The following is a 19,799-nucleotide window of genomic DNA, read 5'->3' as shown; positions in this document are numbered from 1 at the left end:
AGACAAATAAAGAGTGAGATTAGAGTGCAGGACAGAGAGAAGGCAGATGGGGCCACCGGGCAGCAAAGGACATTTCAGGACACTGAATCATTATGACAGTCACTGGGATTGTCTGTGTTTGTTGATCAGCGTTTGTGTGTGTGTGTATGCATGTGTGTATGTGTGATTGTTTGCATGTATGTTTGCATGTTCGTATGTGTGTGTGTATGTGTGTGTGTGTGCATATATGTATGTACATGTGTACGCGTGTGTATGTGTAAATGTGCGTGTGTTGCAGTTTTGAGTTTTCAAGCACGTGTCTCTCACATGTGCCGCTTCCCCCTAGTTTGTCAATGTCTGCATGCACATAAACCACACTCAGTTTCATGGCCCTGTGGGTCAGTTTGTGGGATTATAATACAGCTCGAGCAGTTTCAGATGGTTCCCTGTAAGGCAGATTTGTCCTGCGCCCTCCTCGCCATTTAATTACGCCTCTATAATTTGATTAGCAGCGAGCGCGCGTGAGTGAGCATTTAAGGCTTATTCAGTGTGAGAGCGTGCGATCCTCTCTCTCTCTCTCTCTGTCTGTCCGTCTCTCTCTGACAGCCTGTGCGGGCATTGAAAAAGAGGAAGAGGAAGTGGAAGTTCGACGTGCTCCCGGTGGACTTTGCTTTGATGTGTCATCGACTCACGTGTCGCTTTAGCAAGAGATTACAGAGGATAGAAAGTCACGGCTTTAACTGGTTCATGACCAGAGTTCAGCACATCTCTTATCTTTTATATTATGTTGATAAAAATATTAAAACAATTTTAATGAACTACTACTGCTATTAATAATACTACAACAACAATAATAGTAATAATGATAATAATAATACATATTTTGTTATTAAATATGAATTATTAATATTAACAGTAAAAATAATAATAATAATGTGGCGGCTCAGTGGTTAGCACTGTTGCCTTGCAGCAAGAAGGTTGCTAGTTCGAGCCCCAGCTGGGTTAGTTGGCGTTTCTCTGTGGAGATGTTCTACCCATGTTTGCATGGGTTTGCTCCGGATGCTTTAGTTTCCCCCACAAGTCCAAAGATATGTGCAATAGGTGAATTGAATAAACTAAATTGGCCATAGTGCATGTGTGTAAATACGAGAGTTTATGGGTGTGTACCGATGCTGGGAAGGTCATCCACTACGTAAAACATATGCTGGATAAGTTGGCGGTTCATTCCACTGTGGCGACCCCTGATGAATAAAGGGACTAAGCCGAAAGAAAATGAATGAATGAATGATAATTATATTTGATTGTTTTTTAACACTACTACGTAATGAGTACTGTTAATATAATTATTTTGTTATTTTTAGCTATTGTAGTTATATTTTTTCAGCATTTTTTAATAATGAACAAATATTTGTTTAAAATATTAATAATTTGCAGATAGAAAATCTTGTTTTTTTTTTAGGATTCAGCTGTTAATAATAAGTTATATCTCATATCTCACTCTACATTTGCATGCATCTGTAAAAAATTAAGTAACTCTGATAATATTTTACATATTATTATTAAATGTTAATCATATTTTTAATATAATTATCATTGTGAGTAGTAGAAAAAAATATTAAACAAATGAAAAGTATGATCAAAAATACAACATTAAGAGCAATAATTTTGGTCACACTTATAAATAAGGTTTCAATGTTATTCATTAGTTAATGTTAGTTCATATATTTATGAACATAAACTAATAAAAAACAATAGCTGTACCACATTTATTAATGATAATTCACCATTTACTAATGCATCATTATCCATTTACTAATGCATTATAATCCAGAGATGTGCTTGTTAACATTAATGTTAATGCACTGTGAGTAAACATGAACTAACAGCTTTACTACCATTAAAATGGTATACACAAAGTAAATACTGTAATAAACTTGTTTGTACATGTAAGTTACTAAATTACTAATACAACCTTATTGTAAAATGTTACCATACTTTTTATACGGTCAAAAAAGTATATATAGATATAAAATTATTCATTCGTTCATTTTAGCTTAGTCCATGATTTATCAGGGGTCACCACGGCGGATTGAATCACCAAATACTCTGGCATATGTTTTATGCAGTGGATGCCCTTCAAGCCACAGCCCAGTACTGGGAAATAGATATAAAATATAATATTGAAACATGTGTGGGCGTCATTGGTGGTGCAGTGGCTAGCATGATCGCCTCACAGCAAGAAGGTCGCTGATTCGAGCCCCGGCTGGATCAGTTGGCATTTCTGCGTGGAGTCTGCATGTTCTCCCTGCGTTCGCGTCAGTTTCCTCCAGGTGCTCGGTTTCTCCCACAGTTTAAAGACATGCGCTATTGGTGAATTGAATAAGCAAAATTGGCCATGGTGTATGTGTGTGAATGCAAGAGTGTATGGATGTTTCCTAGTGTTGGGTTGCGGCTGGAAGGGCATCCACTGCGTAAAACATATGCTGAATAAGTTGGCGGTTCATTCCACTGTGGCGACCAAAGATTATTAGAGGCACTAAGCCGAAAAGAAAATGAATGAAATGTGCTTCAACTTCCTTAAACAAACAAACAAACAGACAAAATGTTTGTGCACTGAACCGATGCACTGAAGATGTAAAGTGCTGTTTGGCTCCAACACAGTTCTGTCGATGATTTATTCACGAGTGCATTAATATGCTAGAAACTCTGAAGCTGATTATAAGTATCTGAAGTGTGTGTAAGTGACAACACACTAGCGGTTGTCTAAACACAGCTGGCAAAGAGTCCTTTGCTTCATCGCATGTCATTCAGCCAGACAAAAAACAACAAGCGAATGAAGAGGCAGATGAGTGCAGAGGGTTAGTGATGGGGAGAGGTGGAGCTCGCAGAAAGGAGGAGTGTGTGAATGTGTGTGAGAGAGAGATAGATAGAGGCAGAGAGAGATAGAAGTGCCATCCTACCAGCTCAGAGTCCCTGTTACCACAGATAGATTTGCTGACAGCTTGGCAAGAGGAGGGAGACGGCAGTCATGCACATTTTACAGCCCCATTATGTCAACAGGTCAGAATATAAATGCTCTTTCTCCATCCATTCATCCATCCCATTCCCCCTTTTTGTGCAGTCGTGTCTGTTGATCTACTGAAAGAGAAAAAGAGTGTTTCATTGCTGTCAGTGGTGCCTGTGTATCTCATGTGTGTGTGTGTGTGTGCGTGTGTGCGTGTGTGTGTGTGTGTGTGTGTGTGTGTGCGTGCGTGCGTGTGTGCGTGTGTGTTCTGTGTTTTTTAAGGATACTCAAATCCCACATGAGTAATGATGTGGAAATGTCTTTGAATATATTGCACGGGATTGCAAATCTGCAGTGTTTTGCAGTCATGTTGTGGAGTTTGAGTGTAGTGTGTTGTCATATTTTGGTCGTTTGAAATGTAATCTTATTTTCACGCAGTAAATTAATAGTCTTGTACTGTTTCTTCGTGATAATATCGTGAGTGATAGTGTGTGTGTGTGTTGAAGTGTTTAGGTAAATATACACACCGCCAAAAACATTGGCACACGTGAGTTGGACTGTGTTCCGGGCTGCTAGGAAGTTCATAACCTCCACATGAAATGTAGATAAGGATTTGTTGTTGTTGGTGTTCACTAGCAAGCTTCCAAGTGAAAATATGTGTGTTTTACGGTGTGTGTACTATTGTGGTTTCGTAGTCACGTTAATTGATTTGTTCTTTCGGTCTGTTGCTGTTCTTTCGGTTTTACAAGGTGATGCAACACTGTTGATAGACACATTTTGGCGGTCAGCTGAGGTGAAAGATGCAGTGGGAAATTATTTTAAAACAGTGCCACCGCGTGGTCATCCCATGCATTTATTTTACCTGCACACGCTTGTGTTGTTTTGTGTAGACTACTAAATTAAATGTCGAAATATTTTTTTTTTTTGCAAAGATTAATCATACTATACTCATTTAGGATACTCGGATTAAATATTTAACTGCACATTAATGAGTGTGAGGATATTGCGCCACACTAAGAATTACATTTAAATAGAAGGGTTTGAATGTCTATTTGATAAACTGATTGGTTAATTAGCTGTTTAAAGATGTGTGTTTTTGTTCACTTGTTTTGTTCACCATTTTTTTTGTTTCGTTTTTCTTTGTTTAGTTGTTTAAATTTGCTCTAAATCTCGAGTATATGCTTGTGAATGTTAAAAACGAGCAGAAATAAATGATTTTTTTATGATTTATATGTTGTATGAGGTTTGAAACTATTTTGTTTTAATTGTTGGAATATATTTGTGTGTGTTTGACCCCTCTGTGTTTTGAAATAATCCAGACTGTAATTTTAAATGTTCTTTCACAAGCCTGTATTTCACCAAAGAAATGCACCGATTTATGAAATGAGAATGAAGAAAGTAGGCCATGTTTTAAAATTCTAATATGGTAATCAGTATTTTAACGAAAAGCTGAAATATTTATACATTTGAGAATAAATTACCTATTGGATTTGTACGCATTCTTGTCATAACATAAGTGAAATTCAGAGATTTTATTTAGGCTGGTATTTTTATAAGCTACTGAATAATTTTTTAGAGTGTATGAACTGTACAGAGAGCAGCAGCTATTGAACACTGAATGCTGTGGGTTAGCTATTAAAACTTTTACTTTGGAAAAATTGAAAATAGAATAAACATTTCACAAGAGGGATAATAATTATATTCAATTTTTCTAAAGTAAAATGTTTAAAGGGTCATGAAACCCCCCTCTTTCTGTTCAAGTCTACCTTGGAATTTTTTTCAAAAAATGCTCCTTGATGGGCGTGGAGCGCTGTGAGCAGAGGGAGGAGTAGGCATGGCCGGCAGAGCAGGTGAAAAACAGGGGAGCGAACAACTGTTGTCAGTTGGCTCACAAATTGAGACACAAACTGTGAGGAGACCCATGATTTTATATTCTACACATAACCACAATTCATTATGTCATCACAAAGATAATCGGGTTTATATAAACACTATAAATGAGAAGGACTTCTCCTCAAACCCCGTGGATCATGGAAACAAACTTATACAACCCCTGCCGTGCACAGACGTGGTCTCACCCAGTCATGGGTCTCACAGCTTTTCTCCTTCGGAAAGCATGTGCTCTCATGAATAATTAAGAAGCAGGGTCTTCTCATAGGATAAGAAAACTCAGTCTATGAATAAAAATGAGAAACCGACGCATCCTCAGTCCACTAGCAGATTCGCGCTACGTCACCGATTTTGATAACGCCCCAAAAATGATTTTGAACCTGAAATTCGCTGACAAAAGCTCAAAATTATTCAGTTTTCCACACAACTAAAGCTGACAGGTGCTAACGTTGTCTTAACTGTTGCTCAACACACACAAATCTGTTAAAATATAAAAAAAAGTACTCCAGGGTGTCTTAAACCTTTAATTGACCTTTAAAATTCACTTATGCAAAGCTGAATACCATTATCTAGTAAAATATTATTTACTGGCATCATAGCAAAGACAAAATAAATTTGTTATTAGGAATAAGTCATTAAAACTTTGTTTATAAATCTGTTTAAAAATCTTTTCTCCATTAAACATCACTTGGGAAATAGTTTTAATGAATATAAATTTAACAGGAGGGCTATTCATTTTGACTGTGTGTGTATATATGAAGAGTTCAAAAACTTCTAAATGCCATCTGAAATGTTCCCAAAACAATGAGCATTTTTCTCAGCCTCCTATGTTTACGTTAAGTATTTCAATTTAAAAGCAATGAAAAGAAAAATAAAAGTCAGAGAAAAATGCTTATTTTAGAAGAAAATATCAAATGGCTTTTAGAGGTTTTTGCATCTAAACTCTTCATATATACAGTTGAAGTCACCTTTATTAGCCCCCCTTATTTATTAACTCCCTGTTTATTTTTCCCCCAATTTCTTTTTAACGGAGAGAAGACTTTTTCAACACATTTCTAAACATAATAATTTTAATAACTCATTTCTAATGATTCTTTGCCATGATGACAGTAAATAATATTTGCTTAGATATTTTTCAAGGCACTTCTATACAGCTTAAAGTGACATTTAAAGGCTTAACTAGGTTAATTAGGTTAACTAGGCAGGTTAGGGTAATTAGGCAAGTTATTGTATAATAATGGTCTGTTCTGTAGACTATGGAAAAAGAAATTAGCCTAAAGGGGCTAAAAATTTTGACCTTAAAATGGTTATTAAAAAATTAAAAACTGCTTTTATTCTAGCCGAAATAAAACTAATAAGACTTTCTCCAGAAGAAAAAAATATCAGACATACTGTGAAAATTTCCTTGCTGTTAAACATAATTTTGGAAATATTTAAAAAAGAAAAAAAATTCAAAGGGGGGCTAATAATTCTGACTTCAACTGTATATCTCCATTCTCTTTTTGTCAGATGGCCGAATGGAGTGAAGAGGAAAAGAAAGAATAGTCAATGCTCTATGAACAGCACGTCTGGTAAGAATCTGGTGTCACTGCAATCAAAACCCCAAATATGTTAGGCTTATGATGCCCAGGGATGTAGAGGTTGTGTGTGTTTGTTTTCTGCTGCAATCGCCTATTCTCTCCTCATCTTTTAGAGAAGAACATCTCTGTTCCTGGGTACGTTCCCAGTTATCTGGAGAAAGATGAGCCGTGTGTGGTGTGCGGAGACAAGGCCACTGGCTATCATTACCGCTGCATCACATGCGAGGGCTGCAAGGTGAGACTTCCAGCGTCTGAATCGCTTAACTCGTGATCAGTCTGTATTTAATCATTAAGCTGCTTTCTTTGGCGCACAGGGTTTCTTCAGGAGGACAATACAGAAAAATCTTCACCCGTCCTATTCCTGTAAATATGACAGCTGCTGCATCATTGACAAAATCACCCGCAACCAGTGCCAGCTGTGCCGCTTCAGGAAGTGCATCTCAGTGGGCATGGCTATGGATTGTGAGTGTCCACACACACAATATATACTTATTTTGTTTGATAATTTTTTAAAAGTGTGTGCACCTTTTGTAAAGCTACTTTAAAGCAATAATAATTGTGAAAAGCACTATACAAATAAGTAAGTAAGTAAAGGTTTATTTATATAGCACCTTTCCCAGAGTCACAAAGTGCTTTACAATAAGGCAAAACCGGTAAAAGAACACGTATCAATAAAAGAAAACATATTAAAACAAGTTAAAAATCCAAGTACAGATACACCAATACTGTTCATTAAAAGCCTTTTAAATGCTTTTTAAAATATTCAACTGATCCCAGATTTTTCAGTGCTATAGGGAGAGAGTTCCACAGCCTTGGGGCCACAACATAGAAGACACGGTCACCTTTAGTCTTAAGATGAGTTCTGGGAATGGCTAAATGGCCTCAGACACCAGCTACAGTTGAAGTCAGAATTATTAGCCCCCCTTTAATTTTTTTTTCCTTTTTAAATATTTCCAAAATGATGTTTAACAGAGCAAGGAAATTTTTACAGTATGTTTGATAATATTTTTTTCTTCTGGAGAAAGTCTTATTTGTTTTATTTCGGCAAGAATAAAAGCAGCTTTTTATTTTTTAAAAAACATTTTGAGATCAAAATTATTAGCACCTTTAGGCAATTTTTTTTAATAGTCTACAGAACATTGTTATACAATAGCTTGCCTAGTTACCTAAATTGCCTAAACTGCCTAGTTAACCTAATTAACCTAGTTAAACCTTTAAATGTCCATTTAAGCTGTATAGAAGTGTCTTGAAAAATATCTAGTCAAATATTATTTACTGTCATCATGGCAAAGATAAAATAAATCAGGTTTTAGAAATGAGTTATTAAAACTATTATGTTTAGAAATGTGTTGAAAAAATCTTCACTCTGTTAAACAGAAATTGGGGAAAAAATAAACGGGGCTAATAATTCAGGGGGGCTAATAATTCTGACTTCAACTGTACATGAGTGACTATGAAAAAGATCTTGAATATATAGGGGTGCTTGACCATGCAGAGCTCTATATGTAATGACAGAATCTTAAAATTTACTCTAAAACTAATAGGAAGCCACCGAAGTGCCTTAAGCAGAGGAGTAATGTGCAACCTTCCACTGGTGTTGGTTAAAAGCCTCGTCGCTGCATTCTGCACAACTTGCAATCGATCCATGGAAGATTTGTTCAGACAAGTGAACAGAACATTACAATAATCCAACTGTGAAGAGATAAAGGCATGGACAAGCATCTCCATCTCTTCTTTTGAAATAATATTTCTGTTTTCTGCGATGTATGTACAACAGACTTAACATGGCTATTAAAACACAGTGCTCAACAAAGATGACACCCAGATTTCTAATGTCACTGCAATTTGAAGATGACACCCCCCCCCCCCAAAAAAAAAAAACAACTTGAATTGAATTTAATTGAAGTAAATACATGTAATAAAACAAAATAAATGTTTTAAATTAATAAATTACTTTATTTTTATCCATTATTAATCAAATTTATTATTAGAAATGACTATAGACTGTTTTTACCTCTTTTTTTAACTTTTTACACACATTTTTTATTAAACTATACAAATATTTATTTAACTAGACACATATTTATTTTATTTAATTTTATTTTATTTAATTTAATTTTATTTTATTAAGACTTATTAGTTACATATCTAAAGCCAGAACATTTGTCCAAAGTATTACCAAGTATTCAACAGATTTTTATTGAGATTTCTATATGTAAAAAAATATGTGCATAAATACATAAATAAATAAAATGGCATGACTCGAGCATGAAAAAAGTAGGTCTTTAAACATGGCCTTTGAATGCGACAGCTATAATCTGCTAGCGCATAATAGCATTACGTAAGATTGTCTATCATTTCCTGTTTAGCTCTGAAAGTATTAAATGAGTGATTTATGTCTGTGGCAGTGGTGCTGGATGATTCAAAGCGTGTGGCCAAGAGGCGTCTGATCGAAGAAAACCGGGAGAAGAGGAAGAAAGAGGAGATTGTGAAGACGCTACACAATCGACCCGAGCCCACCGTGTCGGAGTGGGAGCTCATTCGTATGGTGACGGAGGCTCATCGGCACACCAACGCCCAGGGCCCGCACTGGAAACAGAAACGCAAGTTCCTAGTAAGAGACCTGTTTGTGTCTCTACTTAACTGTCAAGGATTTCTGCTGTGTCTTAAAAAGTCAAAAAATGTAAAACAGGCCCGTATCCAGAGGGGTTCAGGTGGTTCGAATACGGTTACTGATTAGAACCTAAAGTGGCGATGAAGTCTTAAAATGTATGGAAAGAGTCTCAAAAAAGGTTATTAAAGGAATATAATTTTACTCTCTGATTCCTGTATATACCCTGATAAAAGAAACACTTCAAACACCAGAGAGCAACAATATATACAGTAGATGCCATGACATGCGCTATAGGTGAATTGAATAAACTAAATTGGCCGTAGTGTATGTGTTTGAATGTGAGAGTGTATGGATGTTTACCAGTACTGGGTTGCAGCTGGAAGGGCATCCGCTGTGTAAAACATATGCTGGATAAGTTGGCGGTTCATTCCACTGTGGCGACTCCTGATGAATAAAGGGACTAAGCCGAAGGAAAATGAATGAGTCCTTGTAATTTAGTGTTTGTTAAGTGTCTGGTGAATATAGAGAGGAAGGAGGAAAGAGAGTGTTTGCCTTCAGGTGGTTTGTCAAGCCCACTCATCTGTGTGAAGCACACTCAGAATTGCACAATGTTATCACAGACTGTTAAGTGTCTGAGGAGAGAAACGAGTGTCTTTTGTGGCAGCATTTGAGCAGGGAGATACCTAACGACAATGATTTTAGACAAGTTTCACCATAATAATTAAATCATGCACTACCAAATGGAGATAACTAAGTGAATTGTTTGCTTACTACAATACTAACTTCATCAGAACCCATGTAAGAATATTTTGAGGTCTAAAATTTCATTCATAATGGTCTTAAGAAATGAAGGGCTTTAAAGGTCTTAAATGACTTGATTAATACTGCAGAAACCCTGTTGAACTTGTCAGAGAGCATGTAAAGCACGGATTTATTGACTGCTGCACGGATGGTTGGGTATTCAGCTACTGTAGATCACAAATAGCCTGAAGCTCTGGTCTGTCTGTCACCTGTTCTTTTGAAGGTCGTCCCAGTGTAATAAAACTGAACAGTTTTTTTTTCAACATTCAATTGTGTTTGAATGTCAGAGGTCACAAAACACATGTTGCTTGACAACCAGGGTTATTAGACAAAGCGAGCTGTCATATTTGAGAGATGACTGAAAAACACTAAATCAGCTTGAGGATGGATGGGTGGGCTCATTTGTAGCAAAGACTATCAAATACACAAGACGTGTTACTTGTACACTTTTGAATGGGGAAAAGTGTAACAGCGAAGTCCCTTTAAGGCAAGTCATTTCACTCGGCGGCCATCTTTGAAACACCTCTCGAGCAGTGTGATCGGGCATTCTGTTTGAATGGAAAAACATCAAATTCTCCAAAACTCTTTGCCAAGCTTACGATTGATTTTCATATAGGAAATCAGCAATAAAATTAAACAACAACTGTCTCTTTAGTTTCTAAATTTCCAAATCACACAAAATCAGCAGAAACACACGTCTGGTCTGAGCCCCTCCCCCAGAGTATCATCAGTCTATAGCGATTGATGATTGGCTCCTGTACTAGAAGGTGGGCTTTATTTGCCTTATAGCGATCGATGATTGGATCCTGTTCTAGTAGGCTGGGCTTCATTCGCCATATTGACAGTTACACTTTTCCCCATTCAAAAAGATACGAGTGACATGTCTTGTGTATTCTAGAGTCTTTGGTAACAGCAAAGAGCTTAGAATGATCAAGAGGTGACACTCAATAGAACGTTCCATTGCAACAGCAGCGCCCAGCAACAGCCCTGTGATTCTGCCATTTTGGAGTGAAAGCGATCGGCTGTCCATTGGATCTCATTGCTGTCAGGATGGCAAGCAGCTGCTTTGTTTTTGATTTATTTATTTAAAAAGGGTATTAAAGTTGAGATACAACTTGAAAGACAATACAACACTTACTATGACAATCATTAGCACTTTTAATAGTTTATTTTACAGGCGTATAATATGTTGTTGTTCTATTGGAATTTTCATTCCAAATTGGCCGCCACGTGACACTAGCGGTTTCCCAAACAACAACAGAGTGTCTCCTCTTGGTGATTCTATGCTCTTTGGTAACAGTCAATAGGGCGAATGAAGCCCCGCCTTCTAGTACAAGAACCAATCAGTGATCGCTGTAGACTGACATTTCTCCAGATGAGGGGCTGGGACCAGATGTGAATTTCTGCAGACTCAATTTTGTGTGACTCAAACATTTAGAAATGAAACTAAAGAGACAGATTTTGTTTGATGTAAATGTTATTTCATAATATGCTATTTAATTGTAAGCTTGGCAAGAATTTGATGCTTCCCCATTCAAACAGAATGCATACTTCATCAGAGGCGATTCAAAGATGACCGCCAAGTGAAATGACTTACCTTAAAGGGACTTTGTTTGTAGTCAAGAGTTTGGTTTGTTTGGTTACCAACTGTAAAAACGGCATTAGAATGGGATCGAAAATGATAAATAAATGTACATTACCATTTTTTATGCCTACCAAATCTACATTTTTTTAATTAGAAATGAAGTAAAACAGTTAAGTTGTGAAGTATTGTTTAAATTTAATGTAACTGTGATTTTTCTATTAAAATGTCATTAGTTCCTGTGGTTTAAAGCTCAGTTTTCAGTGTCACATGATTCTTCAGAAATCATTCAAATATGATGATATAATGATCACTTCTTCTCATCATTATTTCTTATTTTAGCTAAATTATAATTTAAAGACAACATAAAATCAAGATAAACAGTTCTAGTTTTTTTGGAATATTACAGTGTTTATTATACATGATTTATCCATCCACCTCATTTTTAATCCATGTATCTTTTCATCAAAATCATTTCAAAGATGTTTCTTTTCTCATACGTGTTTTCTAAATAGAGATCCGGAAAGCCTGTCATCACATCAATTCAACCAATAGGAAACCACAATCATCTTATCAATTGCTGACGGACAAAATCAGCTCCTCCATTTATTTCTTGTTTTGTGAAGCCATTTCACTTTAAAATGTGACCCTGAATCCCTTAAGTTGCAGGGGTGTATTTTGGTAATAGTCAAAATAAAATTGCATTGTATGGTTCAAAATGACAGATTTTACAGATTTATTATTAACATATTAAGTAAAGATGATGTTTCATGTTTTGTTAATTTCCTATTGTAAATATATCAAAATGAAATTTTTGATTAGTAATGTGCATTAATGATCAATTAATTTGGAGAAATCATTTCAATATTACATTTTTTTTGTTAACCTTAAGATTCTAGATTTTCAAATGTTTGTATTTGACCAAATATTGTCCTTTCCTTAAAAACACGTGTCAGTAGAAAGATTATTTATCCAGCATTCAAATATCAGTTTCAAAAATTGACACTTATGACTGGTTTTGTCATCCAGTGTCACAAATAACATTGTTGAACCACATTTGTTTGTCTTTCAGCCAGAAGACATTGGACAGTCTCCAGCACCGACATCAGACAATGATAAAGTGGACCTGGAGGCCTTCAGTGAGTTTACCAAGATCATTACGCCTGCCATCACACGAGTTGTGGACTTTGCCAAAAAACTGCCCATGTTCTCCGAGGTCAGTGTCTGCATGTGATAAATAGCGTTGTCCACAGTATCAGTATTTCAATACCTATATACAGTTCAAGTCAAAATGATTAGCCCTTCTGTTTTTTTTTTTTCTTTTTCACAATATTTCCTATAATATTCTTTTTATTCTGGAGAAAGTTTTATTTGTTTTATTTAAGCTAGAATGAAAGCAGTTTATATGTGTTTTTAAACATTTTAAGGTCAATATTATTAGCCCCCCCCCCCAACCATTATATATATTTTAGATTGTCTACAGAACAAACCACTGTTAACCACTGCACTTTGACCTGAATACTAGTATCTTGAAAAAATATTATGAAGTGTCATAATGGCAAAGATATAAATAAATAATTATTAGAAAAAATATTAGAAATTAGTTGTTAAAACTAATTAAACTTAGAAATGTATAGAAAATAAATCTGTCCATTAAACAAATGAGGGGGACTAATAATTATGACTTCAACTGTATTTTCTAAACAATGAGCCATGCTTCAGGTTTTAACACTGATTAGTAAATAAAAATTGAAATCTGAATTAATACTGTGGCAATAATTCCCCACGCTTTCGAAAATGGTATTGAGTATTGATTTTTATTAAAGTATTGACAACACCTCTGTTAAAAAGGCTCTGCACAGCTAATGGTTTTTCCATGAATGCACACATATTTGTAAATAACAGTGTGCTGCATTATTATGGCAATTGTCAGGCGGTGGCTGCTGTGAAAGTGCAATTATCTGCTCATCTCCAGCTGTCAGTGAACTTTCTGAAGCGCGACTGCATGTGTGGAGGAAAGAGGCTGTGCTTCCTGTGCTTTCACATCCGACTTATGCTGCCATATTTGAGTAATGGCTTCATTAAACCATTAGCTGTGATTATGAGCTGTTGCTGTGTTTTTGAATCACTGGTTATTTTACCATTCTAATTGCTTATCTGAACACGTAATGGTCATAAATCTTCACTTCATACACTGAAGGCCATTGGAGCTTCTATTTCAGGGGAAATGTGTAATTGCACTGAGAATCAGAAAAAAAAACATCATTAATTTAATAATAATAGTGATTTCACTACTATTATTACTACTACTACTACTACTAATAAATAAATGGATGGGTGCCAAATTTGTCATTGTCAATTGCAGAAGCCCATATTTGCCCATTTGGACCATTAGATTTCTGCCTACATTTTAACCAGTTCCAATACAAACATATCATTTCTAAAATTATGAATTTCTTTAAAACTTTAAGGAAGACATTTTCTAATACTAAGAAGATACTTTTTACTGATACATTTTATTTAATTAATTTACACCTGTTGCTTTTTTTATTTATTGATTTATGTTATTTTTTTCACTTGTTGGCCTACTCGGGCAAGTAACTAATATTTCCGCCTCCGTGCCTACATTTTAAGTTTTAATGTAAATTAAATAAAATAAAATTAATAGATAAGTGTTAATAATTAAAGTATGTTAATGCTTACTCCTTTAATTTTTTTCAAATAGAAAAAACACAATGTATATATAATGTTTTACTTGTCAAATAATATTTTCCATTTATTCATTTTAATATTTTGTCTTTTTATTATTTTTTTATTTATATAATATTTTTGTCATTTTAATATTTTGTCTTTTTATTTTTATATTTTTGTACTGCTATGAAAATGCTATTTTTAAATGTTTATTTAATGTGTTTATTTTGTTACTTGTATAATTACTAGTAAATTATTATTAATTATTATTTTACTGTTACACAATATTGTTTTATCCCCATATCTTTTAAGTGTGAAGCACTTTGAGAATTACATTTTAAAGGCACTATACAGTGCTCAGCATAATTGAGTACACCCCATTTTGAAAATGAATATTTTTTTCCATTTCTCAGTGAGTATAGGCAATGTGTTTTGGTGCATTTAAACAAAACAGATTTATTAAACAGATATATTTATTAAAATAATATTTAAGTCACTAAACATTTTTAGAAATGTAAAGATAATACAATTAAATTCAAACTAAATATTGCAAAAATAAATTACAACCTACAAAATTTAAACTAAATTTTCCATTTTGTTGCTTCTCTTGATTTTTTTAATTTGTCTTTAATATTTTTCTACAACATATAAATGTGGGTGTCCTAGTTTTTGGACTATTATCGTAAGTTATTTTGTTAAATAAGCTCCAGATTTGGCTTCAGTACTGACTAATCTAATGCATATGCACAAATATAATATTGTATAGCTTCCTATAAAAAATATGAATTGCAAATATAGATTTGTGAGGGCTGTACTTATACTGTATATGCTGACCACTGTATCTGATTAAAAATGTATTATATTATTTTTATTATTATACTTTTTCCATGAAAAAACTGCGAACCAGTCAGCAATGTTTTTTCATGCCATAATTTTCCAGAAGATTTCTGATAGCTTGTAATTATCAATCCTGCCTTAGCTATGCTAACAAGACTGTTATGAGTCATTCTTGCAATTACAACAAAGCCTCATCTTGCCAGGTTATTTTATGGTGAGTAACTGACAAAGTTGAAAGGCAAATATTCCAGCTATCTTTATTGTTGATCAGCCTTGAAATATACACTACTGGTCAAAAGTTTGGGGTCAGTTTTTTTCCCATGTTTTTAATTTTTTTATTATAATTTTTGCAGACAGAAAAACAAATAACAGACAGACAAAACCCATCATGAAACAATAATCTGTGCAAAATGTAAAATAAAGCATGAAACAAGAGAAAATGGCGACATACAAGACATATATGACCTACAAAAAGACACAGCAATGGATGTAAAGAGAGAGAAAAAACTTACAAATCTTTAGAAATTAAACACTATTGATGTTTTTTTTTTTTAAAGAAAATTATTCTGTTCATCAAGGCGGCATTTATTAAATGTAAAACAAAATGTTAAATTGTTAAATATTTATTACAATTTCAAATTACTGCTGTCTTATTGTATGTAGATTCAAATTAAATTATTACTCCAGTCATTATTGCCTGTTTTTTTATCAGTATTTTTTAGGGGTTTTCACCTTTAATCTTATAGGACAGTAAAGGACAGACAGGAAAGCATTGGGAGCAGTGAGAGGGGAAGCATCGGCATAGAACCTCAAGCCGGGAATCGAACTCGGGTCGCAGTGAGCACCTTGGTGCTCTATGTCGGTGCACTTAACCACTTGGCTATTGGCGCCGACCAATATTGCTTTTATTACTATTACCATCAATAATAATAATAATAATAATAATAATAATAATAATAATAATAATAATAATAATAATAACAATAACAATAATAATAATAACAATAATAATAATAATAATAATAATAATAATAATAATAATAATAATAATAACAACAATAATAATAACAATAATAATAATAATAATAATAATAATAACAACAACAATAATAATAATAATAATAATAATAACAATAATAATAATAATAATGATAATAATAATATAGTGATTTCTGAAGGATCATGTGACTGAAGACTGGAGTAATGAAGCTGAAAATTCATCTTTAAAATCACTGGAATAAATGATTAAATTATAAACTTCATTTGAACAGTTATTTTAGAGTGCAATAACAAGTCACAATTTCACAATTTGTTCTGTTTTTTAGATTAAATAAAGACAGCCTTGATGAGCAGGATATGCTTATTTTAAAACATTTAAAAATCGTACTCACCCCAAACATTTGACTGATAGTGTACACCACAAAACCTGTAAAGACACAAGCGTGAGCTGCTCCCTGTTGTGTGTTTTCAGCTGCCCTGTGAAGACCAGATCATCTTGCTGAAAGGCTGCTGTATGGAGATCATGTCGTTGCGAGCAGCGGTGCGGTACGACCCCGAGAGCGAGACTCTGACCCTGAGCGGAGAGATGGCCGTCAGTCGAGAGCAGCTGAAGAACGGAGGGCTCGGAGTGGTGTCTGATGCCATCTTTGATTTGGGAAAGAGCCTATCACAGTTTAACCTGGATGACTCTGAGGTGGCGCTGCTACAAGCTGTGCTGCTCATGAGCTCAGGTGAGAGGAACACACAGCTGCGGGACACATACACTGTAAACACATCACAATAAAGGATCAACCAAAAATGAAAGATTGCCCCCTCATGTCAGTCTCGCATGTATGTTTTTTCTACCATGGAACACAAATGAAGAAGTTGTTTATTTAATCATTTGAAAGTCATTTGTTGAATGCTAATCTTTCCTTCTGCTGCAGCTTTTTAATATAATATGGTGTCCTTTAGTCCAAATAACTCCTAGACAGTAAGTTATTATAATTCTGTTTTCTTTGCTGTCGACTATGAAACAAAAGCCCAGTTTAGTGTTGAATGCTCATGGACAATCAAAGTAGTGCTAAAGCATTCCAAATAAATGTGTTGTGACATGTTGTTCACATTAAATTGCAGACATATCTCATATATTCCAGTTTTTTGAGGCAGAGGTGGTATCCTGATTATGACATTTTTGCTACTTTAAATAAACACATTTTGCATTATTATTATTAATTATTATTATTGAAATCTCATCAAGTAAATTATTATTTTATTTAAAAGGCTAACATTAAGTATAATTAAATACATGACCAGGGATTGAGCATCAATTGGGGTCTGTCAGTATCAATGTCTGCCTGCTTGATGTTTGTCAAAAGCTAGAGGTGGTACAAAATTTGATGGAGTTAGCCACCATGTAATTCTCTACGCAGGAAAAACCCTGTTGATACTGTTTTAGTATAAACACTTAGTATATGAATGGTAGTGTCTATGTCATCAGGTTTGTTTTCTTTGATGTTGAGCCTACTGATGAAGGCCATAATTTAGTGGGTCAAAGTTATCAGCCAAAACTACATTAGAAATCACAATTTAATTTAGTTTAATTCTAAAGTTACATGGATTTTTTTTTCTTTTAACACAACATCCATTCATGCTGAAGTTAAATGTGTTATAGAAATTGCATAAAACTTATTCTGTAGTTATTATTTAGTTACACTTGTGCAAGAAACGTATAATATAAGGGCGATGCAGTGGTGCAGTGGATAGTGCTCTCGCCTCACAGCAAGAAGGTCGCTGGTTCAGCCTCGGTTGGGTCAGTTGGCATTTCTGTGTGGAGTTTGCATGTTCTCCCTGTGTTGGCGTGGGTTTCCTCCGGGTTCTCCGATTACCTCCACAAGTCCAAAGACATGCGGTACAGGTGAATTGGGTAAGCTCAATTGTCCGTAGTCTATGTGTGTGAATGAGAGTGTATGGGTGTTTCCCAGTGATGGGTTGCAGCTGGAAGCATCCGCTGCATAAAACATATGCTCGATAAATTGGCAGTTCATTTCGCTGTGGCAACCCCAGAATAATAAAGGGACTAAACCAAAAGAAAATTTATAATATAATATAATATAATATAATATAATATAATATAATATAATATAATATAATATAATATAATATAATATAATATAATGTAATATAATATAATGTAATGTAATGTAATATAATATGATACATGTATAACACAAAATATAGGTTTTGCATATCAATTTAAAGCTGCATATTAATATTATAGTACACTTAAAAATAACTTCAGATTTTAAAAAATTTGAATCGGTTCGGACTAGGAGTATGCATTATGCAATATTTATAATGAACAAGATGGTACAAAAAACAAACAAAAACAAAGTTGAAAGCACAAAAACATTGATTGCCCGATAAAGCCAATTACAATGCAAGCACTTGTAATTGAAAATATGAACGCTTTTTTATTAACGTTTTGGTCAATAAAACAGTTTCAAAAATATTTCAAAAATAGAGACATATTATCTTTGCTCGAACAGAGCCGCCCGTCCCACTGCACCATTTCTATACAATATATTATGCAAATTTTTGATCTGTTTTACATCATGTCATGAAATATACATACATACAACACAAGTAGATAAATGTTCCCTCATATGTTTACTTATCTATTGTACATAGAGTGGAAGTCAGAATTATTAGCTCCCTGAACTATTCGCCCCTGATTATTTTTTCCCCAATTTCTGGTTAACGGAGAGAAGATTTTGTAAACATAATAGTTTTAATCACTCATTTCTAATCACTGATTTATTTTATCTTTGCCATGATGACAGTAAATAATATTTGACTAGATATTTTTCAAGACACTTCTATACAGCTTAAAGTGACATTTAAAGGTTTAACTAGGTTAATTAGGTTAACTAGGCAGTTAAGGGTAATTAGGCAAGTTATTGTATAATGATGGTTTGTTCTGTGGACTATTGGGGAAAAAATCGCTTAAATGGGTTATTAATTTTGACCTTAGAATGGTTTTAAAATAAATAAAACTGCTTTTACTTTAGTCGAAATAAAACAAATGAGACTTTCTCCAGATGAAAAAATAGTATCAGACATGCTGTGAAAATTTCCTTGTCTGTTAAACATCATTTGGGAAATATTTAAAAAAGAAAAAATTCAAAGGGGGGCTAATAATTCTGACCTCATATATATATATATATATATATATATATATATATATATATATATATATATATATATATATATATATATATATATATATATATATATATATATATATATAAACATATACAATAAGCCACAATAAGTTTAGCAAATATAAAATAAAGAAATAAAATAATACTGATAGAAATTAAAATAAAATAAAATGGAGTGAAGAAAAAGTAAAATATGAGAAACAAAAAACGCTCAAACTGCTGCAAATATTAAGTTTGGATCCATTTGCTCAAAATATGTCAGCACTGGCTTCCAAATAAGATCAAATTTTTGATTGCAAACTTTGGTGGAGTACCGAATCGTCTCCATTGTGAGATGGTACATAAGATCCCTAATCCAATGATTAAAAGTTGGAGGAAATTTGTCCTTTAATCTGAGCAGTGTAAGACGTCTAGCAGTTAATGCTGAAAAAGAAATCATACTTTTGGTATTATTGTCTAAACTGTGATCTGTAATTAAACCAAATATTCATACAATAAGGCAAGGGTCAGATGATACATGCAAAATATTTGAAAAGAGATTAAATAGAATAATAATTGTATTTAATAAAGAAAATCCCAAACACATCTATAAAATCTACATTACATGTAATAAAATTAT

General features: G+C 33.9%; 1 protein-coding gene across 3 annotated transcripts in view; it reads left to right on the top strand.

Moving 5' to 3' along the window:
• thraa (thyroid hormone receptor alpha a) overlaps positions 1-19,799 on the top strand; it is a 58,327-nt gene that overhangs the window by 34,212 nt on the left and 4,316 nt on the right. For 2 of the 3 annotated variants that reach the window (XM_056453801.1, XM_056453800.1), the window contains exons 3-8: positions 6,383-6,444; positions 6,567-6,688; positions 6,768-6,915; positions 8,862-9,067; positions 12,523-12,666; positions 16,450-16,708. In XM_056453801.1, the coding sequence (XP_056309776.1) occupies positions 6,383-6,444; positions 6,567-6,688; positions 6,768-6,915; positions 8,862-9,067; positions 12,523-12,666; positions 16,450-16,708 (941 nt within the window). Of the gene's footprint in view, positions 1-2,940; positions 3,040-6,382; positions 6,445-6,566; positions 6,689-6,767; positions 6,916-8,861; positions 9,068-12,522; positions 12,667-16,449; positions 16,709-19,799 lie in introns of those variants that run through there. The other variant, XM_056453802.1, reaches the window with a different exon arrangement.

Source organism: Danio aesculapii, chromosome 3 (genome assembly GCF_903798145.1).
Source record: "Danio aesculapii chromosome 3, fDanAes4.1, whole genome shotgun sequence".
NCBI classification, from domain to species: Eukaryota; Metazoa; Chordata; class Actinopteri; order Cypriniformes; family Danionidae; genus Danio; species Danio aesculapii.
Note: the sequence above shows the minus strand (reverse complement) of the source record. Positions and strands in the feature narration are given on the sequence as shown.